At 43.5% G+C, this 26,591-nt stretch overlaps 4 protein-coding genes across 9 annotated transcripts in view; 2 read left to right on the forward strand and 2 right to left on the reverse strand.

The window, feature by feature from the left end:
- Positions 1-5,677: 5,677 nt before the first annotated feature.
- Positions 5,678-8,697, forward strand: LOC139769063 (uncharacterized). The gene is made up of 7 exons (XM_071699818.1): positions 5,678-5,736; positions 5,835-6,031; positions 6,303-6,495; positions 6,633-6,794; positions 7,043-7,208; positions 7,897-8,045; positions 8,423-8,697. The coding sequence occupies exons 1-7, from the start codon at positions 5,678-5,680 to the stop codon at positions 8,631-8,633; spliced, it is 1,137 nt and encodes a 378-aa protein (XP_071555919.1). The 3' UTR covers positions 8,634-8,697.
- On the reverse strand, positions 8,334-11,433 carry LOC139769064 (pickpocket protein 28). The gene is made up of 9 exons (XM_071699820.1): positions 11,235-11,433; positions 10,991-11,136; positions 10,639-10,714; positions 10,293-10,556; positions 10,050-10,155; positions 9,734-9,806; positions 9,532-9,642; positions 9,316-9,422; positions 8,334-9,203 (listed from the first exon to the last, which is right to left on the reverse strand). Exons 1-9 carry the CDS (start codon positions 11,301-11,303, stop codon positions 8,887-8,889), a joined length of 1,269 nt encoding a protein of 422 aa, XP_071555921.1. The 5' UTR covers positions 11,304-11,433; the 3' UTR covers positions 8,334-8,886.
- Positions 11,434-13,130: 1,697 nt separating this feature from the next.
- Positions 13,131-26,591, reverse strand: part of Hnrnp-k (Heterogeneous nuclear ribonucleoprotein K) — an 83,482-nt gene continuing 70,021 nt past the window's right edge. For all 5 annotated transcript variants that reach the window (XM_071699895.1, XM_071699898.1, XM_071699896.1 and 2 more), the window contains 5 exons: positions 19,538-19,666; positions 18,727-19,240; positions 18,337-18,491; positions 17,992-18,161; positions 13,131-16,499 (listed from right to left, as the gene is read on the reverse strand). In XM_071699895.1, the coding sequence (XP_071555996.1) occupies positions 16,472-16,499; positions 17,992-18,161; positions 18,337-18,491; positions 18,727-19,240; positions 19,538-19,666 (996 nt within the window). In that variant the 3' untranslated portion in view covers positions 13,131-16,471. The remainder of the gene's footprint in view (positions 16,500-17,991; positions 18,162-18,336; positions 18,492-18,726; positions 19,241-19,537; positions 19,667-26,591) is intronic.
- LOC139769114 (cytochrome b5-like) lies at positions 22,683-25,828 on the forward strand. Of its 2 annotated transcripts, XM_071699901.1 has the most exons (4): positions 22,723-22,842; positions 23,122-23,435; positions 24,368-24,648; positions 25,446-25,828. In XM_071699901.1, the coding sequence occupies exons 3-4, from the start codon at positions 24,378-24,380 to the stop codon at positions 25,580-25,582; spliced, it is 408 nt and encodes a 135-aa protein (XP_071556002.1). In that variant the 5' UTR covers positions 22,723-22,842; positions 23,122-23,435; positions 24,368-24,377; the 3' UTR covers positions 25,583-25,828. The 2 variants fall into 2 exon arrangements, with proteins under 2 accessions (XP_071556001.1, XP_071556002.1); XM_071699900.1 differs by lacking the exon at positions 23,122-23,435 and having other exon boundaries at positions 22,683-22,838.

Consider the following 26,591-nt stretch of genomic DNA (forward strand, 5'->3'; position numbering starts at 1 on the left):
ATTATCCATTCGACACTACACTCATCGCTAAATTAGCACGAAGTGGAAGAGAGCGTGGAGATAGAGAGAGAGACGGTGGTTTCCCGTCTCCGGGAGGAATTAAATCCGATCCGCGCTAGTTTGCACAAGTTCCTCAAGGGTGCAAGGGAGAAGACGAGTGTGCGCGAGGGCGCGCCAAATCTCTCGGTATCTCTCTCGGAGTGTCAAAGCAGCTTTATAGTATCGACATGCGGATTATATTACCGGGAGCTAAATTATGATACAAACCGCGGTGAGCGCACCGTGAGAGAGATCGCCTCCGCCCTCTGCCTGTCTCACATGTCGCTTTTATCTTTAACATAACACGACCTTCGCTTATCAACTACGAAAACCTTTGAAGTTCGGAACGCGGAATTTCCTCTAGGAGCCTAAAGTTCAACCCCTCCCCGTTCCCTGCTGCCCCGTTCTCTCTTTAATTAATTGCCTGTACAGGGATGACGACGTTACGATGGAACGTTCGATGGAAGTATCAGAATTATTTTTAATCCTATTAACTCGCTGACTTTTTCCTTCCGTCTTCACACGAAGTCTCAGCCTGAACCACCCCCGCGCGACGAAAAAGATGTAAAAGTTAATCCCCGATCTTCTTATGTCCATTTCTATCAACGCAGGTTAATTTTAATCTTGGTTTAACTTACCTGTCATCTTTTCCTAGTTCTAAGAGTTAGAAAAAGATACTTAGTAAGTTAAACCGCGATTAAAGTTAATCTACATTGGTAAAAATGGGCATTAGTCACCCATCAAAGCTGTCCGCACTCTTCCCGTCGCTCTCTTTCCCTTTCGCCGGAAAATCTCAAAGTCCGTAGTAACTTGTTCATTGTAACTCTGTTCGCAACGTCGACAACCATCTGCCATGACGCACGCTGGCACGTCGTACCGTGCATTCCGGGAACACGTAACACATACGAACACCTGTACGCACGGTCGAGCAGGTGACAAGCGTGTCACTCGGTTCGATGATTGGTAGATCGATAGGACTCTTGATTGAGCCTGGTGGCTGGTCGCTGCCACCTCCGTCGTCTCTATATGATGTCAGCAGCCCCCGGAGTTCCCGGAGTCTCTCCGGAGCGCGATAAATAAAGGACCGGCGATAAGTGGCGGCTAGGAACGGGGGCTCCTCTATTCACAGACCGGTGACCCTTTCGCGAGAGTTCGCCGAGACGAAAAGAGACTTTCCGGTCGCGTGAAGACAATGCGCCAGCCTATCTTCGCTGCTTCTCCTCTCTTTTTCCTTTTATCTTTTTCTTTTTCACGATAGAGAGAGACGCGTCAGCGATGCATCGCTAGTGATGCAGATAAAGCGCGTCCCCGGCGACTTTGTACGAGGAGTGGGCTCGAGGGTGGTTCTGATTAAGATCCGCGTACGAAACATCGCATCGGCGCGGAAACTCGATTCGCGCCGCATTCAGGCGGCGGCGTGGAGAGAATGGACCGTAATAAACACGGCACCGACAGCTGATTCGAAACTTTGATTGACGCGGTCGTTCATCCCGCGTTAATCAATTGTCACGCTGCACTTACTCAGCCTCTGTTTGCGTACACATGAATCTCGATGGTAGAACAATACGGGGCTCGAGCTCTCGAGCAACGGTCTATGAACTATCTCGCGGCAACATGTTTGCGGCAACATATAGCGCGGAATTAGAGGTGACATCCGAGGGACGAATCGGGATGAAGCGAATACAGATGTTGAATACAGATGCGTATTTGTCAACGTATCAAAGACGGCGAGAAAGGGACGTAGAAAAGCCCGGAGAACGCGGACTTAATCCAGAATTCGCAATGTGTGTCAAATACGGGTTCGCGATATCAAGATATATATTGCACGAGATTACGTTCTCCGTTGAGCCGCGATGAATGAAAATTTTCCCCTTGTGACGTGCATTGGAATAACTTTTTTTTACGAAAATGGCGAATTGAATTTCAACGCCGATTACCGCGAGGGGGAAAACTTTGCGAAGCCGACGCCCGCGCCCGGCGAGAAACACAGAGGGACGGCTTGTCTCATAAGGGCCGAGGAAGCTTTTCAGATAATTTCACCGTCGACGACGACGACGACGACGACGAACAGCCAAGGCCGAATCGACGACGCCCACGTATAAAAATGCGGGATATAATAAAAGTGGAAAAAAAGGTAAAATAAAGGAAAGAGGCGGTGAAGCAGCGAGGCTAAATGCTGCTGTGTAACACCGCCCACGCGCGCGAGCGTACAATAAAAATTTATTCACGCGGCCTTTCGAACCGTGCCGCGTCCCTCGATAAATCCCGACTTTTAAAGTGGCGAAGGGATTTGAATGGGATTTTAAATTACGCTGCAGGCGCGACCCTTATAACGGCTGGAAAACAGATCGTCCAACGCGCGTGTACACACATTCCACGGACGCGCGGAAATCCGCGGCGAGCGTGGCCGCGCACGAACAAGATTAAATCCTCTCATTTGCGAAGCTCGTTTCTACGTTTCGTGCGTCAGATCAAGGACAGATGTGTTGAAAATCCGGCCAAACTAGATCTAAGTTCGCGATCTCCCTCACGTTTTTATTTTAAACCGAATAAACGAGGTCCAGTCGGATCCTTCATTTTTCTGGAAGGACGACGCGACCGACGATAGAACGGAATTTTCGTGCGATTGAACTTACTCCGTGCTATATAAGGCGCTCCGCGATAAATTTCAAACTTTATACGGCGTGATCGGAAAAGAGAAATACGACGCGATCGCAAGCTTGAGTGGCCATCGAAATTGTTTCGTGACGGTGGCGAGTGGAATTTCCGGGGCGTGCGCGAAACTGCGGTACCCGTAGCGTGAAAGAGTCAATAAATTTCGAAGGAAACCACCATGAGGAGGAACAGAGTGACTCTGCCCGCCGCAGACTCGAACGTAAAGTTTTAATTAAATGCTTCGGTAATTAAGCGCACGGACACGTGCAGCCGGGAAGCAATCGCGTATTATTGCGTGTCATGTCTTGACATTTCGAAATTTTAGATTTCCGAGCCGTTTCTCAAGTGTGCGTTGCTTTGAGAGATGCGACACCGTGAATTCCAACAATTCCGCCTTAAGAACTTCAGCATCCGCTTATCCACTAACCGAATCGCTTGTGTGCTCTCGGATACCTACAAACGTTCTCCAACTTCCTCCTCTTTACACACTTTCCCGTTAAGAAGCGCAACAAAATCTTCTCTTCCAAAATCACAATTCTTTTCTCGGAGGACATATGCTCATCTTTAATAAAAAAAAGAGTTTACTTCACATAATGACACCACCATGTCAAGTATATCGTTTTGAAATAAATTCTAATAGATAAACAACGGTTGTTTATCCTTGAACTATTGCGTCGTTGTTCTAGTAGAACGCACTTGTAGCGAGAATCTACGTCTCCCAGGGAGGCGATCAGCGATTTGTACGCGAAATGATCTTGTTTGTGCGCCGAAGAAAAGCCGATTGATTCGTAATTGGTCCCTGATAAATGAGCCGATCGCGAATCGGGCGAATCGCATTTATTTACGACGAATCGCACGGATCATTTATTTCGCGAAACGAGCCGATAATAAACGAATGTCATGCATCAAAGGAATATAACAAATTTAGCATTGTGTACGCAAAAATACTTTGCGGCCTATTGCATATTGCGTGTGAGAGGTATCCAACGTTACAAACTCGTTATAGATATGTCCGTTATTTGTTTGATGACGCGTTCAATGTTGTCGTTTCAAAAGGGCAGTAACGCAAATGAAAATTAATAACGTTATTCGCTGCCGCGGGCATAGCGACGGGGGGATAAATTTTAGAGTCTGTTATATCCCAAATCTAACAGGTCGTCGTGCCTCGGTACGACGCTAAAATATTCGCAAAGCGTATGAAGAACGAGTTCTAAATTTTTGACATCATTAATTTAATGTCGCAAGGGTGACCGAAAGTGGTCGCGACCGTACGATCGATAATGCTATCGCGGTTTCCATGGATACATCAGTCACAAAACCGAACTGTCCGATGCTTCTCTTCTCGTAATAACATATATTTCGCAATTATCTCGCCAATAATCGTAACGATAACGTCTTAATTGCAAAGATAAAAATGGCCCCAGCTCGTCGCTAAGGGCCCAAACCGAGCGAGCGAATGCGAACGAACATGAACAAACAGTTCGCGCTTCGACGAGTGGCGAACTTATCCGTCGAAGCAAGTTATTCGTTCGCGTTTGCTCGGGTCTCTGCAGCTCGAGAGACGCGCAATTTGAGATTCGTTGGGGAAATGTCCGTCCCGCGCGCAAGATATCAGCGAATGCTCAATCGATCGCGGCGGACTGGCACAGCGATGCCGTATCATTCCACGTACGCACTATTTGCGTACCCATTATCGGGGTATTATCGGGAACAAGCCCCACCAGAATACGGGAAAACGGCGTATCGCCGCGGAATTTCGATGATATTTCAGTATAACGACCGCGTCGCGAATCCTTAAGCATCCCCCGACGGATTTAGTCGAGTCGCGCGCGATTAAAACTGAATTTTGGCTCGCCTGAAGACGAGCCGGTCCGTCTGTTTACCGATGCGATAGTTCCGTCGAAAAATTCATTATTGTTTGCCAGTTTCGTAAACGGGATCCCATCGCGGACGTTAACGCGGTCACTTAATGGAAGCTAACAATTTGCACGTCAAAGGCGTCTCTCGTTTGTCGTAACTCGCGAGAGTTATCGGTACGGTCGGGCGCGCATTAAGCGAGATCGTCTGACATCAAGGCTGCGTTTTCGAGCCAATTTAGAGGTAGACCCGAATAGGTGAAACACTGCAATCTCGATAAAGCCGAGCTGCACTATTCGCTGATTACTGGCGTTTAAGGTATACAATCTGCATTAGTACGAACAAGCGTCTCATAACCCACGTTTCGGACAAATAAAAATGCCGTGTTTAATTCACGTCGCGTAAAATATCACAAATGGCAGGGATAAAGTAGTTTGCGAAACATTTAAAACACCTTTCGTGCGTTTAGGGGATACGTGACCTTTTTATTCACGTTTTTCCCCGGTCACGTTTTTCCGCGGGGAACGAGCGTCGATAACACTTTGAGATGGAAATTGCATTTGCGGTGCGAATACCTCTCTCTCGTTGGAATTCGTTTAAAGAGTCCCATTTTCGGCAGCCACGCGATTCGTTCGCGTAAATTGGCGATTTAACGCGTTGTAATTGTTAACCGTTAATTTCTCCGCCAAGCGATTCGTGTATTTTATATCAGTTCCGAGCTTGCAAGTTACTTGCAAAAATCACTCTCAGTAATCACTTTTGAGAAAAGTGCAGATCAAACGCACTGAGAGAGTACTTCGCGCTTTGTGCACCGACGGAAATATTAATCGGTAACTTTCGCCGAAGTTTCAAACGACGGTGACTCTGAGCTGCCCTTCATAAATTCCCTTCATCGTGCTCCGATGTTCGTTAAGCTTCGATTCAACTAATGACAACTTGTGAATGACTTGAAAAATCTAGCCTAACGGTAATGCCACGCTTTTCGCCAGCTTGCAGAACTGAAGCGATATTCTCAAGAATGGAGTAGAGATCGCTCCCCCTCCCCCCCTAAAGAGGAAATTCTCGTGCGGAGGAAATGGGTCGAGATCTCTCGTCGCGAGTGCACCAACACGAGACGTATAGCGCGATGAGATCCGTGTACTCGAATATTACCGAACTGTACAATATGATCGTGATGTGCAAACGGTGAGTGGCCCGTGATAAAAGTTATAAGCCCGCGACTGTTGTAAGCCGCGATGTAAAGCGCTCTCAGAATATCCGAGACTGACGACGATTAATTCCAGAACGAGATCCTCGAGATACCCCGACCGGTACAATCACGGGCTGTGGACGATCGAGCCGAGTATGTGGAGCATTATCGGATATACCGTGGTCATTCCCGTAGTTTCCGCACTCGGAATAATCGGCAACTCCCTGATCCTCGCGGTCCACTTGAAATCGAAGACATACTTGAAATCGTCGACGTATACATATTTAGTAGGTTGGTGGAGAGGCCGGAATCGGCTATAAATTAACATGCGCGGAATTCACCTGCATCTGCCGGAGATGATTTATTATTGTTATGCGCTCGCAGAGAGAATCCCGCGTAATCGCTCTTGATGACAATTATATGCGAACCGAACTGGTCGCCAGCGAGGATTTACAGATAATCCGAATTGTCCAATACGCTTGAGAGCTTAAGATATTTTAAGTAATATTAATTGTACTAACATTAATTGCATCAAAAATTCACGCATTTTATTTTTACGCAGTGCTCGCGATTTCGGATCTGACTACCTGTGTCCTGCTCGTCTTCTCCAGTCTGGCCAGAGGCATTTTTCGTTGCTACAGAGGATGGCTGGAATTCGACGCGTTCGTTCACTTCCCGATCGGTTCAATTACCTCGAACATCACAGTCTGGGCCGCGTTAGGCGTGAGCATCGACAGACTGATAATAGTCTGTAGGTAAAGACACGGAAATTATAGATCACTCTGTTAGACCCGCAGATAAAGATTTAAAGATTTGAGCTGTATGCGATTTATCGACGAAAGAAGATATTCTTGACGGGCCGAAACAATTTAACGAAATCCGATTCCTACAGCATGTCGCGATGTAAAAAACCGAGATTCTGCAGGCAGTCGGTAGCACGCAGGCTGATGACCTTCGCCACCTGCTTCGCCATTTTGATCAATATACCATACTGCTTCATGTACACGTACAACGAGCGTGGCGATCTGGTGACGACCAACTTCTTTCACTCGCGGTAAGAAACAATGAGAAAATAATAATAATAATCGCGAAAAGGTGTGTCCTAGTGCCTGTACCCAATTTCTTAATTCCCATTCAATTTCCTAAAATATTCTCAGCCACCCCTAACTCTCCGCGGAGTCGCATTAATATTCCCTCCCCCGTATTTCCCGAACAACGCTATTTCCGTTATTCTTCTCGCAAATTCAATTTTTCCTGAGAGCCTGGACCAAACTCCAAATAACGTCGGGATGGTCTTTGCAGGGCGTACAATTTTCAGAATTGGCTTCAATTCATAATATTCGGCCTGATACCGGCCGCATTTCTGCTCATCGCGAACGCTATTATGTTGTACTCCGTGAGAAGGGCCCTCAAGCAGCGAGAGATGCTGCTGAAGCGCAGAAACATACGCGAAGGGAATCGCCTGCGGGTAACTATGTCAGCGTGAGAATCCGTGCGAGAATGTTTGCCGTACATTTGCCACGTTACGTGGCAAGTCCTGAAAAAGGCCGCGGACCGTGTTCCGTAATTAGTTCCGACCTAAAAACACGCCTTCGGACAGGTCGGACAGCAGCCTCTCGATCGTGGACTATAGAAATCGTAATCAGTTCTGAACTCGCGCTACGCCACTTCAGGATTCTATCCTGCTCCAGAACCTTGAATGAGCGGGCTGTTGTACTCCAACACTTTAGAGCGTCTCGGTACGCGATTTGCATGAAACTCATCCGAGAACCGAGTGGTATCCGGAAACAGAGTCTCGCGCGAGTCATTGTTGTCCCGCGTAATTGGAAAAGTTTGCCTCGAAAATCGATGATAACATCGCTGTCTTTGCGAGCGCAATTATTAAAACTTTATCGTCGCTTGCTGCGTAGACAACCGCGCTTCTATTACCGCCTCGAATAGCGTATCCGAATGACTTTGATTCACTTATCGCGGTAGTGGATAGCTCGCGTTTTTCCTCCTCGAATTTTCCACCCCTGTTAATTATTATAATTGGATTTTTTATGTTTTCCTTCATTAATTGGAGTTAGCCCAGTACTACGTGAAATGTTTCCAAGCAATACGCGTAAAAAATGTCTCTCGCTTTGCCTCATTTTACCGCTTGATTTGCCCATCAGGATCAAGCCCGGCTGACGATCATGCTGGTCGGCATCGTATTTCTGTTCCTCGTGGGCGAGCTGCCAACTCATTTGGCGTCGCGTCGCAGCGCCGTGTCTCTGCTTTACGGCGGTGATCCCTCCAAAGTTCACGAGGATTTCATGGAAAGGTGAGTGGTGAATGCGCTATGTGGCGACGTGACAATTATTAAAACGGTCCTGAGTCAAAAGGATACGTGCGTTCCGCGTGGAAAAAAACGCTTTTCTCGTGAAAAACATCGCTGTTAAAAGAGATACGTGGTTAGAAATATAATTTTTGTCATTAAAAGTAGGAAAAGAAAAATATGCGACATTCGAGCTTTCTACTTTTGAAGGCATTTTAAATCTAAATCGAGATGACGGCGGAATTATAGAAGATAGTGAGTTTCTTTCAAATAAAGGGAAGCCACTTTATATAATTAAATTCAATGCAAATTGGAATATATGTCAAGCCGTGCATTCTTACATTTTTCCAATAATTTATTCACTCCATTGTGTATTTTCGCAGTTTCCGTATGTGGGCGACTCTTCTCAACGCACTAGCGAGTTCGACGAATTTCATTCTCTATTGTATGCTGAGTCCATGCTTTTTTGTACATTTGAAACGACTGTTACTTCCGGAGCACATTTTGAAGAGAAAATACGCCAAGAGAGGACCGATCGCTTACTTTCACCAACAACCCGGAGGGAAAGCGAGATGTGAAATATTTGTATTATAGCATTATTGCGATAACAATTGATCAGTAATCCTATTTATCCGCATTAAAGACACGATACAATAATCACGCAAAGTTACGAAAGTCAGTTATTCTTTACAGTAATAAATAATCGTAAACAGTTATTTCTTAATAATAAGTAATCGTAAACATTATTCACGAACGCGCATATGTCTTTCATTTTTTAATTATAGAAAGTCATTCAGCAATCTTCAGCTTTATCATAAAAATTGACTCGATTAAAGTAGACTGTGCTTTAAAATTTAACGTGTTTAACGTGATACACATCGGCGAGATTCATCGTTTTACGATGGTGAAGAGGCGGTTGATACCATGTGACAAGAACAGGCTTGTCATCCGATTCCTGACGCTCTCGCGGCTTCTGCTGCTGAACTTTCTCTCTAACGGGGATCGACAGGAACACCTCCGACGCTGGCGGCAATTTTGTACGCGATTGTTCCAGGCTTTTGCGGGGCTGTCTTCTAAAGAGCTGTCTGGCCAGGAGATAAACCAGCTCTATTACGCTCATCACGGAACCACCGAGGCAGAGACCGAAGATACCGCCAAAGGATGCTGAAACAATTCGCGCGACTTCATTAGTTTAGAAGCTGATATCAAATTAAATCGCGATCGAGTTCGAATATAAGCAAATTCTCTCTCGCCGGTTAATCAGCGTCCAACCCACCGAGTAATGAATCCCAGCTAATGATGCTCTCCTTGCGGTACTCGACGTACGATATATCGCCGAAAAATACATACACGAAGGACACATTGTTTATATCGAAGCCGTGTCTGCAAAAGTATGACAATAAGCTTGCGCGTTTGTGAAAATAATATATGAACAGTCGTACATCACGAGGAAAAAGCTAACATTCTTTTCAATAAAGACGAGTAGACTCACGTTAGATCAGAGTCGAATCCCACGTCTTCCATTTTAATATCTTCCGGATTGATGTGATACATCATATCGGTGCACTGAGACGGGCACTTATCCCTACAAGTTCCCATCTTCGTGTGATCTGGTATTAATTCTGAATTTTAGAAAATCGCACCGTGTACAACCAGATAAGCGATATATCTGATAAAGTATGATTAATATGTATAAAATCGTTTTCTTACTTCGGATGCTCAAAAGGCAATTTATGTCAGGCAAGTAACATGTCCTAGTCCCCTTATCTGTCGGCACATTGAAGATCATAGCGTTATGTATCATATTTAATTGTATTTTACCTTATTGTAGTATTATTATATCATATTAATTGTATCACCAATTATCGTATTAATGCATTTCCAAAATATATCTCAGATGCAAAGTTATAAAATTAAAATTGAAGAATACAGCACCTGTATGGGCTGTATGTTACGGTCCAAAGGTTTGTTTTACTAAATACAATAATTTATAATCTTGTGCACACTCACGCGCCTCCGGGTAATAAAACGGCAAGCAGCCGCACAGACGCTGTGTGTGCTTGGCTATACACTCCGATAGGCACGATTGATAACTGTAGCGAACCTCGCCCGGTCTCTGCAGGTGTATTCATTTATTCATTACGATTACGTGAAATATGGAATTTCGCGAAAGGAATCGCGCGAGCGTTTGCAAATGTTCTCCCGCTAAAACAACGCCGAACCAAAGCCGCACGGGGCGGCACGTAATTTTACCTCGTTGTCGAAGTAGCACATACGTTTCTCTAGGGGGATGTTCCGCAAACTTTCCATGCTTCTAATGGACGTGCCGGTAACGGATACCGCCAGGACGTGACCGGGTGGCACGGACGCGACGTGTGCACCGATATCAGGAAAATCGATCGGGTCGTGTATCATTACGGAGGCCCCTACGTAAGGGCGCGAAGTAGCCTTGTACATAGCGGGCTCGATGTTCAGGGCGACCGCGAGTCCCACGTCGCGGCCGCTCCCGGGCGCGGTCTGCAAAGAGAATTAAGATTCACCCGTGTGCCCAATCACAGGACACAGTCGAAATTAACGCGAGAACATCGGGCGTTATTACCAGAATTTTGCGCACACCCGGCAGATCGTCAGAGGTGACGTGGAAGTCGGTGGAATTGGAGCGCGTGTCGTTGGACCTGCAGGATAATTACGAAAGCGTCAAATAACGCGACTAATTGTCGAACGAGCCTGCATCGGGTTAGTGCCGAAGATTCGTCGTTTTTTTTTCTATTATGCTTTGTGTGAAATAAAGTTCAAAGAAGTAGAGAGTTTTCTGAAGATGGGAAACGAAGAACTTTCCTTCTGGATGAAACTGAGATAAAACGATGATCGTGTTGAGACTTTGTCTGCAACTTTATCAAGCATGACGAACCTTTTGCACCAACTTGGCACAATATATCCGTGGGAATTACGTTTGTTCGACATTTAGGTCGTAGTGGGAATTGAAAGCGCAACAGAAACCCTCCTTGGACTTGACCGTTTTGAAGATCTTGTCGCAATCGTGAATCTTACCGATCCAGGCACATCTCAAAAGCAACGCGCTGCAAGGCTGCATCAACTGCGAGCAACATGATTAATCAAGGGTTCTCGAATTTTTTTCCGTCGTCTGAATAAAATTTCCGTGGAAACACAGATTAATCATTAATCATTTTTTACCTTCTCCATGAGCGCTTCGACCGTCAAATCGAAATTATCGAGGAGCTGTCTCGCGGTCACATTGTCCATCGAAATTTTATCGGGTCGTATCAGCTTCGTTAGAGATGAAAAAAATTTGTCGCTGTCCTCTGCGGTGAATCCGTTCGAGTATCTATCGAATCGCGCAGAATCGGGACGTAATATCGGGCATGGAGATTCAACTTCGCCAACCCGAAATTAATTAATCTGATTTCCGCACATAGATCGACACTGATCAGACAGGTGCGGAAAATTTGTCGCATTTTATCAAATATGATTGAAAGCAAAACTTTAGCAAAAAACAGATGAAATAAAATTTCCGTGTTTCAATATACTTTCCTTTCATTTAGACGGAAAGTTGTTAATTACCCTTTTTTTTTAAAGAAACTTAGATTTTCCAATTTTATTTAGCACAAGGTTTCATAGAATACCAACAAACCCTTCGCACCCCAACTCAACGTATTAATAGACTTATTAATGCCTTACAAATACTCGGCAATAACGTCGGCGTGTGGACGGTAAACCTTATTATTGTTGCATATAGTGACGGCCGGAAAAGACACGTCCCATATCGGATTCGACGTGTAAATGGTCGTCACTATTGGATTGTTCGAGTAATTCGCCCACAAGCGCAGCATCAGTATAACGCAGAACACGATTGACGATTTGCAAATCTGTCGAATATAAAAATAAATTGCATTTCCTGGATAGATATTACTGACCTCGTTTCTTGCGCTCTCGTAAATCACGGAGGTCCTCACCACGAACCAGAAAACATTTTCGATTATCGACGATCCGCTTAAACTTATGTAGCGAAAACCGTGCAGACTCGTATTCTCGCAAAAGACGTGAAACCACCCCAGGTATTTTTTCACCCCGTACGCCAGGCATTTGCGATATCCTAACACGATAGGCAGGATATTGTTTACACGCAGAAGAGATAAATAATTACCATATCGGTATACTGACAGATATTAATAAGCATGGAAATTAATAAATTTAAATAATTAATGTCTCACTATGTTTTAAATTGTCGAATTTGGATGTCTTGTTCCGGGATGTCTTCATGTTTCCCGAAAGCTACCGCGTTAATGCTTATGAAAAACAAACTGGCACATGCCAGAGGGACCGAATGACTAGATATATTCTCGGACGCGTACTGTAATTTCTTCGACCGGCGGCTACTTTTCATTTCCGGCTCGATGGCTGCGTGCCATTCAATTTTCTACCAATATACCTAAGTAAATTCGATGGAATGGCATTAAGGTCCCAGTAATAGCTCATACCTGAATGTCCACTCTATTTTGATTGTCCACTCGCGAAAGTCGCGAATTATTTACTCGAGTATCGCTAGGCGCTCTATAATTTAGGATTCATTACATTCGACTAGTTTTCTTTTCTGGTAAGTAATTGGAAAACAATTACCCTCTTTGAAAGTGCGACAAGTGTGTGACGAACTCGCTCTATAATCAAGAGTCTAAACATACCTATACAAGTCCAAAGCATTTTATACATTTATCGTGATTCCAATAAGAAATCGACTAATTTTCTGCTAAGTAATTGGAACATGCACGGCTATCACTCTTTTTGAAAACGTGTCATGTTTAATGACTTAATATGAGTTTCGAACATTTAAATATCTAGATACATCTATCTATACAAGTTTCACGCGCAAAGCATTTTATCATACCTTTTAATTTTAACTTTAATTTTAATAAGTTCTTTTTATTTGCAAAAAACTTTAACTTACCTTTTTATTTAGAAGAATTATTAATTATTCACACTGATTAAATCGTAATATCGCAAGAGGTAGCGGCAGGTTTAATCCGCCGGATTTGACGGCTGACTTGACGGGATAAAAATATCCAACGCGGCGGCTTCTCCTTTGTACTAACTTTTATTTGACAAATAAAAAGTATTCGTTACAAATAATTGTAAACTGTTTACCTTATACAGTACACGTAATCGTGATACGTACGAGTGTATAGCGCTCTCTCTCTCTCTCCCACTTTTGTGATCATGCATATTATCTCTTTCAATCCTCTCGCAATACCAAAAGCCCAGTTGTAACAAACCGGTTTATATATCTGGCGTCGATATTTTCCCCATGCACACACGCACTCGGGCAAGCACACGCGTCTATACACGCATCCTCACGCACTGTCACTCATTCACGCGTGCCTCATGTGCCTCGTCGTAGTGTAATGGGTTACAGTTAACAAGTGTATGTACGTGTGTGTGTTTGTGTGTTGAAAATGCATAACACGCGGACGAAGCTGCGCGCGGTATAGTTTTGATTCATTTGCGGTCTCATTCGCACGCCTGTTCAAATGAGAGAAACCACGATCCCCTTTGCCTCGGCGGGCCGAGACGATTCCCGCGGAACTGTTCACATAGATCGGCAGTCGTGACATTTCCTCCGACGTTGAAATAATATTACTCGATCTCTGGCTTCAAGAAATAATCGAAAAAATAAATATACAAAACACGTATCTGGCGTAACGTGGGCGTCACGCGAGGATATTTTTTCTCGGCGTTGTGTACTCTCTCGAATTTGAACAATGATATACGATGGTAACAGAACCGAAAAACAATTTACAAAAGGGAAAGAGGAAAAAAGAATTAGGGAATCTCGTCACAGACAATCGCGCTCGTTCCTCTGTGAACAGTCGGCCGGAATCTTGTTGCGAGAATAACGGGAGATCGCTAACTCTCTGGTAAAGTCCATCGCACACGCAAATTTACATACGGATCGTGATTTCACTTGACATTTCATGCCGAGCGTATCATTGCTCGAGCCCTTTGTGTACATATGCAAATCCGCGCGCGGCGACACCGAAAGTGTAACAGACTGCGAATGCGTCACCTACTGCCTACTGGTCGGTACACCACTGTATAATGGACACCGGTCCATGGTCAAGATGCTTAAAAATGCCCTTTGTAGGCACCCTGATAGGGGTGACGTCTACTGACCAGACTAAATGTACTTTCCAGGGGGCTGGAGGAGAGAGAGAGAGAGAGAGAGAGGAAAGGATATTACGAGTTAACTCGGGGCTGACCATCGGTACGCGGGAAAACTGGAAACGGCGATTAGAATATATTATTACATTGACCATACTTCTTTGTTTGTTTTGTCTTATCCGTCAAAAAGGTTGTACTGGCTTTAATATAGCCCGGCATACATCATGACAATATTCAACCCTCCAACGGGTTCAAAAGTGACATTACTTAGCCATGTCCGGGCGTACTCGCTCGAGTATTAAATCGACCGTCCGGGGCGGAGCTTTCGCGATTACGATCGCTCGAATGACTTTTGATGGCTAAATAATGCTTTCTTTCAGTACAATCGTTTTTAATTGCACTTGGAAAATCATCATTCATCAACACGGCCGCTATTTGTCAAAAAGGTACATCCGTTCGAGCAGTCATGTTTCAAGGTGGTGGCTATATAGTAGAGGTACATATTTACAGAGATCATGTTGTATGCCGTATCCGGCTGTTATCTTTAAAATATTCGCGATCGCACCTTCGTATCGGGATTTCAGCGTAAGGATTTTGCACATCGACGAGGGTGATTGTAACGGACAATCTGCTGAAATATATATAGCAGTGGCAAAACAGCGTCATAGTTTTAGACCAATCTACGTTGATTCACACGAATTCGCACGTTTCTCGCAAGATCCTGTACAATATAATATAAAAAAATAACTGCACGGCGAATGGAAAAAAAAAAGAACTGGAAAATATGTTTCATTCACACTCGTCAAAGAACACATGGGACAGTAATGGTTCACCAAAATATTACATCACTACTATGACGGATTTCGTAGCAGATTCAGTGTTTTCGTCTTTATCATTTTCTAAACCGAATCGCGTTCGGTAACGGTTCGCTCTTCGCCGATGGTGCCCCCTTAAACTTATGTCTCTTCATTAAGCCTAAATATTTCTACCCATTATAGCGCTAAGAATGCTTACGCGTCTGCTAGGGGATGAAGGGTGTGATTAATACAGATTTAGGGTAGGATATAATAACGCAAAAGTACTCTTATCAATAATTATATAGTAATAATAATAATTAATGATAACTACAATAATAATGCAACAGCAGAAACGCATATATGCCGGTATATTAAGGGCAATTAAGGAAGGGAAAGGGTCATTAGTGGGTCTTATGTACAGTTTCTTTTTGCGAATACACTTTGTCAGTTCTTTTCCTGCGTTTACCTAGTAAAATCTATCTTTCTCTCTCTCTCGCTCGACCTCTCCGTTCCTTCGACACTGTTGCCCTCGCATTCATTCTATGCGCATTTATTCTTATTTCCATAGGATTAGAATTTGTAAAGAATTCATCGAAAAGCTGGAAAGAAATGTAATGGGAAAAGTGTGCGTTGTCAGGTCTCGATGTTCAAGAGAGTCACGTCTAACGGTTTCAAATTGGCTGTCTCGCGCCAGCGTCTCGATTGTTCGTTGGCACAATCTGTATAATTCAAAATTAAAATACATTGATTTTTCGTCGGGCGAAAGAGAAAAGAGCTAATAACGAAAAAAAGAAGAAAAAGACGAAGATACACGATGGTTGCCTGCAAAATAGCGCGCACTTGACGGTAAAAAAAATGGATCATTCTTTGGATTTCCATTAAAATATGTTTTCTTGGGAATGCTAACATCGGGGAACATGGTGCGGTTGGTCGCCAGTTTGAAACCCCCCCCCGCTGTCACATCGACAGTATGTGTGCCTCGCGGACACGATACAAATAAGAGAATTCTATACTAAAGAAAGGCCGACATCGAAAACGTTAACGGTACTCGATTTGTGAATCGATTTACTCTGCAGGCTGCAATGGGCGACTACCATCCTTGAAAAAGATCGCCACGTCAAAGGTCACGTTAGCATCGACCACAAGCGTTTATCTTCCTGGGAGAGGGTGATTCGCGTGTGGTGTGTGTATATATGTGTGTGTTTATGTGGTGTAATTTCTACGGTGGTGTAATTTCCGGCAAAGTGCTGCGAATAGGGAGATAATGCACCCCCTATGGGGTGGGCTTTGCCGGAAGTATCCCAGTTTCTTGCGCGCGTTTCTGCAGGTGCATGTCAAATGTACTTGTTTCAGGTTCCACTTTCAGCATTTGTATGTGTTTGCCCAAGAAATATTTCTAAAAAAAAGTTATAAAAGCGCATCTTTGGCTCCCCTCTTCCCCGAATGCATCCCTCACCACGCTTAGTAATGATCTGCATTCTCGTGTACGCTAGAACAGAAAGATTAACGGAGTTTTCGTTCAGTCGAAGGCCAATAACAATTAGAATTGAGGAAAACAGCCAAGGGAGATGAAAGTTAAGACAATAATGACATTAATGAAGTTAAAACAATAATAGCATATTTTCTTACATTTTAATTTCTCTCCTAACGAGAATTTTTCTCCTTTCGTTAAACTATTTTCTAGAAATTATTTATAGGGAACAAAGCGCAGAATGACAAGAATGCAAGCATCTCATGTTACGTAAATAAGATTAAATAATCGTCGATATAAAAAGCCTTAATTTATATGGTACTTGAATGACACTATAAACATATTTGGAATAAATCGCAATGACAATAGCGCACAAAGCCTTAATTGTATTAGTATGCATCAAGAATGGAATCGGGTTACAAGGAGTTATCAGGAATCCAAGATGGCTCGAATATGAATAAATGCTACAACCGTTATCTGGCTGCAATTACTTGATGATTACAGTCACATTGTTGAAGGAAGTGTTACTGTTTATTAGCGCGAAATTACGGCGCGTCGATGAGCAAACGGAGCGCAGCGGGGAATGGTGTTAGTTCCGAAAGCAGGTCTCTCAGGCAGAGGCGAAGTTCTTGAACGCCTTTGTAGGATGATTAGTGATTCCTTGTTACATCGAAAGTAGAACAACAAAATCACTAGTCTTCCATACAACGGTGCTCCATTCCTCACGCTGGGCTAAAGATTCCTTCAGCGCGTCGTCCTCCTTCCATCCATATCTCTCTTTCCGACTCCTTCACCTTTGCGAATATTATAGTTTGCCTTGATCGTTTGGTTAGTCGGATTGTGTTAGTTCCTAGAGATGTGATGAGCTTATCCGATGCGATGGCAGCCGGTTATAAAGTGGATGAAGTACGAGAAATTATTATCGCGCATGACAACGACGAAGGAGCGTACTCCAATGTATGATTAGATACAGCAGCATATAAAATCGAAGAGTCTGAATATGTGTGTCTCATATATCAGTCATAGAACGATAACGCACTATAAACCGGTTTTATCTTGCATTCACAAACATGTTTATAAAGTTAATTAATTATACCTTTTGAGATTCAAGGTAGAATTAGAGATATATATGGATTATATAATTCTTTTCCTTCTTCGATTTTATTCTAACAATTATTTTTTTCATATCGTCAAAATATTTATGCAAAGCTTCGCACAATCATAAAGTGGCGGCACATGATATGATAATAATATGAATATTACAATGTCATACAAGCATTATATCGCACAATTTTTATCGCGTTGTTACGAGATGTATATATTTAAACATCAAGGCTTCGTGATATATTCTTCTATCTTTATTTAATGACGCTTTTAACAATAAATATGCTCGATTCCAAGTTTTGTCTATATAATATAAAGGCAGTATTTACAGTGTTAACATGAAATAAAAAGCAGGTTCTTACGTTAATGTTAAGTACATGATAGGAATATCTGTCATAGCAATTACCTCTGCTGCAGCAGGTACTGGGCCATTTGTATCTGACTGGGAATCCCAGTGATGGTGATGATGCGATCGTTACTACCGGGCAGTGGCTCGTCTATGGTTATTCCAGCACCACTGTCGGATCTGATTTTTCTGATTCTCGCACCACCTTTGCCAATTATAGCTCCGGCCAACTGCAAACAAAGATAAGATTTCAACATCTAGACTAAGATCAAATATACATCAATCAAACAAGGCCGACATCATTAAACATAACGGATATTTATCCATAACAAATTAATGCAACGAATATTTAAGTTTTCACCAAGTATAAAACAAACACGGGTAGTAAGCTCATAGTCGACTTACGTCTTTAGGAATGGTGACTTGTGTACTGGTCTTGTTTCCACTCATGTTGCCCTGGTTGCCTTGGTTGTTTCCACCCATGGGTGGGCCACCCATTCCCGTGTTACCGCCGCCACCCAAGCCATTGGGCGCGCCTCCTTGCATTCCCCATCCATCACCTGTGACAAAAGAAACATTAACGACTCGTATTTCACGGATAAACACAAATTCCGAATATTTTGACGACGTACAAAGATTTAACGGAATAATGCTTGTATTTCATCCTAATTTTCATCACAGAACTTTAATATCTCTACCGCGAGGCTCAAGGATGTTCAGGTTTTCCGATTGAAAGACTAGATCGAGATGTCCCTTTGATCATCGCTTAAGTGGATCATCAAGATTCCTTCTTACCGTTGTAATTTCCGCCGCCGTAGGGTGGCGGACCGCCTCGGTTTCCGCTGCCGCCGTATCCGCCGCTGCCACGACCGCCGTCGTAGCCGCCTCCACCACCACCACCGCCGCCGCCGCCGCTGCCGCCGCCGCCCACGCGCGAGTTACCGCCGTATCCGCGATCTGGTGGGCCGCCGGACATTCCGCCGCTGCCGCCACCGCCTCCACCACCGCCACCGCCGCCGCGTGGGCCGCCTCGTGGTGGCGGAAAACCACGGTTCATGTCACCAGGACCGCCGCCGCGGTTGTCGCGTCTCGGCGGCATTCCGCCACCAGCACCACCACCACCACCACCACCCCCGGCACCGCCGCCGCCACCGCCGCCACCGCCACCGCCACGGCCACCACCGGGTCCGCCGAATCCACCGACCTTGCCTTGACCACCATCGGCGCTACCATAACCGCCGTAGTCGTCGGCGTAAAAGTCATCGAAGTTATGCGGGTCATAAGGATTGTTCACACCCTTCAGCGGTGACTGAAAAATAGAAACGTGACGTTACACTTCTCTTCCTCGAAGATTTAATCTCCTATGTTACATATGTAGAACGAGCTTTAATCCATTTAAAAAAGAGAAACTATTGATGTATCGTTATCCACCAAAAAAAAATGGCAGTAATATATTCAAACGCTGGACTTGAACGCCACAGAAGGATACGAAACAAATTAACTTTTTTGTCCAACAAAGGATCAACATTTGCCCGCACGTGCGAGATGTAACGGCGTAGCTATTAAAGATTTATGAGAAAGTCATGATCTCGTGGTATATACTCACGGTCTTAATGGTGGCGATCAGTTCGCGTATGCATTCGATGCACGTCGTGGGTTTCCCGCAGATGCTGATGAGACGATCCGTGCTGCGGGGGCAGGTGTTCGAATAGATCTTGATCCTGGCTCCGGTTTTCTGAAACGCAAAAGATATTCGGGCGTGTTAGACGACAGTTACACGGGCTCAGGGATCGGGATAGAGTTCGGGAAACTTTCCGCGTACGGATTTGCATTGAAAAAAGGACACGTGCGCAACGACGATCTACAGTTACGGGCAACAAGTTGATGACGTCGGCTAAAATAACAATTCTCTTCAACATTTCTCAACTCGGAATGCGTGGTTCCGCAAATAAAAATTTGCCATGTCTTCAGAAATTTTTAGATCGAAATTAGTTTCACATTTCTGTCTTGTATTTCTTCGACCTTCGACCGATAATCGCTGACGTAACGAAGCGAGTAACTCTACTCTTCGTGTGTTCTCGACGGTTCTTTTTAATTACTCCGACAATCGGGCATGAGTCACGAGCAGGGTGTGATACTCCGTCCGCTTTTCCTCGACAATTCTCACCGAACCCCCTGGTTAACGACTTAACGATGCTCGAATGTTTTCGTACCCGCTCCACTAATCTGCGCTCCGCTCCGCTCTTTGCCGGGAGGTTTCTAAGTAATACCCCGAGACGACAATGTTCAGATCGCGTGCTGATAGTCGTTTAACAGTCCACCCTTTACTTTCCGAGATCGCGATCACGCCACGTCGAGACGGCTAAGAGCAGAGGTACGACCATTCGGTGGCACTTAAATTTTTCTTAAGCTAATTCGACCTGTCGTTCGCGTCGTAAACTAATCAGCCCGTAAGCTTTCGATGATAAATGGACAGAGAGGTTTACGGCCGCAGGTGAAATGTTATACGAGTAATTTCGCGCATTTGTGCACGGGGGAAATGAGCGGGGTGTACGATGAACTGACAGACAGTGATGCATATAGGGTGGATACGTGCGCGGAGATAGCTTTGATGGCGAGTAACGCAAAAATGAAAAATTGCCGATAACATCGACAGCCGTATGCTCAAACGCGAAATATCCAAAACAGATAACAATCTATTCCGCTCAGGTACATATACACCGCGTGCCGCGTCCGGCAACCGTGGGCATTGTACGGAGAAATCGCGCCGTTTAATTACGCAGATCAAAGCAACCCAGTCTCGTCAAACCCCGCCAGCCCCGTACAGGTCTATTCAAACGCTTCCGACGCAGACACAGTCCGGCGATATTGAGGCTGGCGTACGTCTGATACCTGGATACAGCGTTAAATCCAAAGTGATAGAATCGAGAGGGTACATGCGAAGACAGAAGAAGAAAGAGAGAACGCAAACGCAATTTATATACTTCCAAAGTTTAATCGACTCAGTTTTACGGCGCAAGAAATAACGCGATATTTTTTTAAGGGAGAGAATGAAAGCAAGATAGAGCTGCATTCTGTTCAAACAATGGATGATGTTCGATCGGCAGCGAATAAATGGCGAACAGGCAATATCGCTCGCAGATATAATTGGTCAATGGAATTCATAAATGGGCCGAGAAATAAAAGTGTCGCGTTGGATAACCAGCTATCTGGTCCGAATGCGATTTGGAAGAAAAATCGATGGAACGTCATCGCAGATCGGTATTTACATGACTCGTGCCGAGGTGAGGGAAGCCAAATGTGATTTTAATCGAATTAATTAATTCTGCTGATACGATCACGAATCAGACCGGATTAATTTCGGCGCGATAGAAACGAGAGAACGAGCGCGGATTCTTTACACGCGACAACAGTTTTAGATTGACAAGGATTGTTCTTGCAGTCAGCATTACCTCTCTGACGTTTGAATCATTTCGCATCCGGAGTTTGCGAGCGTAACGTTATCAAGCTTTCATTTATATTGGCCGCATGTACCTTCCGGAACTTTTCAAAAAGGGAACAAGCGCGTTGCGCTTCATTTATTCATTCCGCATTGTCAAAGTAAGATTTATCGGGATGGGATGTGGGCTAACGACTTTGATAATAATTAATCGAAGAGGCTCGCTGGAGAGGGGGAAATAAAAGGTAAAGATGAAAGCTTCTCGCTGTAGTGCTTCTTGACTCACGTTTCTTGCGAGGAAGCGAGACGCTGCGGGGGAGAGGGGGATCCTCGAAAGAAACTTCCGCCCGCCTGCCTTTCCGCTGGACTTTCCTCTGACATTCGATATCGGTAAACTTGAAAGGAACAACGTGGATCGATCGTCCTTTGAAGGAACCAACCTACCATAAATAGGCAGCGTAAAATAGCAGGAGTACACTCGCGATTGTACTCCTGCGAGATTTCGCGAGGAAGCGAGATTATTTCGGTCGAAACATCGAGCAATATTACAATGCCTTGCACCGCACGAAGCTGTCTGCCATGACCTGCAGGGACCTTGATCGTCCTGCCGCATGCCGCGCCGTAGCTATATGGATTTTCAATTTTCCAACAAGTTTCCGAAACTTCTCGCGATCGCGGAGACTTCCGTCCTTTCCCTTCGAGCGAAAATTTTCTTGAGTATTCAAGAGATGACAGAGATAATTAGCTGTCCTCCGAAGTTTCAAGGCCGCGAACTTGGCCCAATTATGTCATCTTATGTACGCGCAGCTCGAAAAAATATATGTATGCATAGGAACGCTATAATTCTCCGAGATTAATAACTTTTGTTTATACCGCGCTTCTCATCGCGACTGTGTATTATCTCCACGAGACGCAATTAAACGTAAAGAGATTTGTATTAGAAGATTAAGGTGGCCGTAAAGTGCTTATGGTAATTCAGCGCAAACATCTAGGGGACTTCAAAGTCCTCGGGCTGGGAGGATAACCATACGAGAGCGATTTCGCGAGAATGAACCGCATTGCGCCACCGAATTCGCGTTTGCTTAACAGTCCTCCGTTGCAACGGCATCTCCGTAGCACAAGTTTACAAACTTCCACGGTAATACCGTCGGCGGCGTCATGCACCTAATTTAAACGTGAATCGCACTATTCAATTCGAGGCGACGAAGTTCCGTTCCGCGACAAGTTCCGCGCCGACGAATGCTCTTACGTAAACGTCTAACGAATATCGCAACGATTACAATTGCATAAATGCTAAACAAAGGTGTTATCGGCTGACGCTAATCGTGATATTTGTCTATTACTAGAGCACTCAAGGATAGAAGTTTCAAATGTCATGTATTTTCGCTTCAGTTATGCCGATGGCATTAGTCGAGCACGACCCACGCTTGCTATATTCCCTGACTTCGACTTTTATTTCTCGAACAAGGCAAGTAATTTTCATCAGTCAACCGATTATTTTAGAGAGAGAGAGAGAACGTACTGAAATTAAAAATTCGTGCTTGTGTATCGTAATTGTGTATGAAGGCAAATTAAAAATAAAAAAATTCGCGAGAATTGTGACTACAATGAAAATAATTCATGTCCAAGATAATCCTTATAAAACGGGAAAAAACGGTCGCGGACAGCTTAGTGGCTCGAAAGAATTACGTTTTCGTAAAAAATAACAAACTTTTACTAACGAGCATGAGTTTAAAAAAAGAAATAGACAGTGCTTTTAGATTATAATAACGTTTCTGCCTACAATACCTACAATGGCGTGGCTCTATTCTGCAACTCATCGCTAGCCCACCTGAGGTATCAGTCGTTGCATTTTCATGAGATCGTAGTTCACGGAGACGCGAAATTCATACGCATTGTGCGCCATTGGTGAGGAAAGATAGTCATCCGCTTTGCTACCTCGATTCTATTGCGATTTAGCAATTGCAGTGCCGTGACTTCGAAGTGACACCACGGAAAAACGTGTAAATCGCACCGTTATATAATCACAAATCACCTCTCAGGATATCGATTTTTTTCGAATCAGGTGAGAAGCTACGACACAAAAAATCCTTGACATATGTAAATGTTATAAAAACTCGTCGCGGACGAATAAACGAAGTGACATCTTGCGTTTTCCAAATCGCCATTGCTATCATCAAAGTATAATAGATCTCTCGACTCTCCGGATTGCTCCGGCGAATATCCCTTCGCTGCCCTGAAGTACATTTCGATCAGTAGATTAAAATTTCTCCATATCAAACTGGCCAATGGATGCCGATCGATAATCGGAAATTTTGCATCGCGCGATTCTCAGTGCTGTATACGCGGACTTAAATAAGTAATAGCGATTGATTAAACATTAACAACGCACGAATACGCTATACAGATTTCACGTCGGTAGAAATTGGAAGAAGATATGAGGGAGACCATAAAATAAATAAGATATCACCGCGCTCGATACCGCTCGTGCGCGCGCGGCGTTTTGTCGGAAATGCCGGGAGAAAAATACGGAGAAAGAGAGAATTCACCGCGCGGGAAACCGTTTCGCGACGTGAAATGCGACAGGTACGAGAGACCCGCTTTCGCCGTCGACATCCGCGAGGAGAAAGAAAGGCAAGCAGCCGGAGCAGTGGCTCTAAATATGCGCGAGATACTCAGAACGCGACAAAGCACGTCGTTGTCGTCATCGTCATCGTCGCTGTTGTCGTTGCGATCGTGTCGGTTCGTTTACAGCTTATTTTCCCTTTCAAAGTGTTCCCGTGCACGATCGATCTGCCACCGAGATCAAGTCAAAATAGACCGGCGCGTGTGTTTGTGTGTCGTCCGAAGGTGACACGAAGGCAAACCTTTTAAAGATCTTCACAAAGCGATCTAGCTCGCTGTAACATACGCAGAGAGTCACAAATCGTTGCTCGTACGAGGCATCTCGAAGATTTTGCCTTCGTGCATCTTCATAGAGAATCGTTTCTTCTTCAGTGGCATTATAATGGACATCTACACGACCCACGAAGTTGCCCGTCATAATAATGCCAATGATCTGTGGATCGTGATACACGGCGCGGTCTACGATGTCACAGCGTTCCACAAGGAACATCCCGGCGGTGAAGAAGTGTTGCTGCAATTAGCGGGGCAAGATGCGACAGAGTGTTTCGACAGCATCGGCCACAGTTACGAGGCGATTAACCTTCGCGAGACTTTCAAAATCGGAGAGCTGGTGGACGATATAAGCTCCGCTGAATCAAAGACGACGACTACAGGTTTGACAATTTGTTTCTTTCCTCGATCGTTTTTCGCGCTTGAATCGCATTGTCTGCCGGATTTAATATAGTTCGAATCCATAGCTTACGAGTTTAACGCCGTGCTGCAGACAAAGTATATCGAGCTTCTGTTTGCAATGTTTAGGTCACCGATAAATGTAGACTCATGTACAGGATGGTTCAAAAAAATATTGACACTTATATGGAAGTAACTTTTTAGAGAAACAGAACTAATAACACAAGATATAGCAATAAATGTATTTTGTCTTCAAAGAATCTCCATTTGTTTACCCATCATTGCAATGTGCAAAATCTGCGACAGAAGATTATAAATGTGATTGCAACACTACCCAAAGAAATGTGCCTCAGGGCTCTGGAGACCACAAATCGTTGCTGGAGAAGATTCCAAGAATGTGTTGCACACATGGTGAATAAGTGGAGACTGTGTAAAGATAAAATACATTTGTTACTCTAATATCTTGTGTTATCTTATCAGTTCTGTTTATCTAAAAAAATTACTATACAAGTGTTAGCTTTTTTTAAACATCCTGTATATCTTTCACGTGTCTCCTTTAATTTCTACGTCTTAATGAGCACTTTTTTTAAATCTAGCACGTTACGTCAATGACCATGAATAATGTACAAGAAATGTTACTAACACATTTATTAAAATTATTCTGTTGTTGCATTAATAGAATCATTTATATATACATATGCATATAGCCGTAAATCATTTTTTTGTCTTTCAATGTCATTAAGTTCTTTAGAAACTAAACTTTTTTCTTCTTTATCTATAGAGGTAAAAGAACCAGTGGAGGACGATTGGCAGTATCAAGAACCGAAGGCAGATATGCAGTCCCGGAATATGACGTTCATATGTGGCGCTATCGCAATTTATGCTATAATAATGTTTTATTGGTTCAGTAAACTATAGATAGAACAAGGCGATTCACGTGCGCGATGTATTAATTTTAGCATAATGCTAAAATTTGCAAAATACAATGTTATATATGATTCAAAGTTACTGGTTTGTTTGTCTCTCTTATTTGTTAAATATCTTAAATAATTTATTACCTTCGGCGATTTAAAACTGTTCTCGCGTAAATGTTTTATTGGATATATATTTATTTGAAAATTTGTTATTTATTATTTAGAGAAATAAAAATATAAATTAAATGGATTTTTTTTTTACTTTATCTCTTTTGACTTGATCTCAAGGATCTCTCTAATGAAATAAATGAACTTGTACCCTATCTATAGCTCTATCTACATGTATGATTGAGCTTGGGAATTTATCGCTTATTGTACTTATTATAATTTTGTGCGTTGTAAAATGCAACTTGTAATGAGGCACCCATTACAAAGTGAAAAAACATTCGAAAGAGACAACTCAGAAGCATAGCTTAGTAACTCTTCTCGTTTTGATATTTAATTTTGGTGTGCGTTTTATTCGTTCGATATATTTAAACTTTATTCCACCAGAAATGTACGTCGAAAGAAAGTATCAGCAGGTTCGTCTGAAATGTCTCGCAAATGGATCGTGCGTCATTCATGAGTATAATTTGCACCAATGCGGAAAAGCCGTCACTCAAAGCCGTTGATTGACTAAAATTATGAAAATAAGCGACAAAATGTTTTAATCAATATAAACGTATTATCGGATATATTACGTCATTCGTTATCGATTCAAATATTTGTTATTATGGAAAATTGCGGAAGAAAGAAATATCTAATTGCACGCGCGCGATACATGTATATGTATATATTATTATATATTCAGAATGTACATATTTTCAGGTATTATTCCAGAATTCGCGCACACGAAATACACAGTGCGACCTCGGCGCCAAAAAAAGCAACTTTTTCTCTGCCAAAATTGCATCGAAATAGTAATTTTTAAATAATTTTTATGATAATTAATAGTTATTATGGAATCTTGAGAA

This window comes from Temnothorax nylanderi, unplaced genomic scaffold (assembly GCF_030848795.1).
Source record: "Temnothorax nylanderi isolate EJ_2023f unplaced genomic scaffold, tnyl_v1.0 TNYL_tig0020_pilon, whole genome shotgun sequence".
In the NCBI taxonomy this organism is placed as follows: Eukaryota; Metazoa; Arthropoda; class Insecta; order Hymenoptera; family Formicidae; genus Temnothorax; species Temnothorax nylanderi.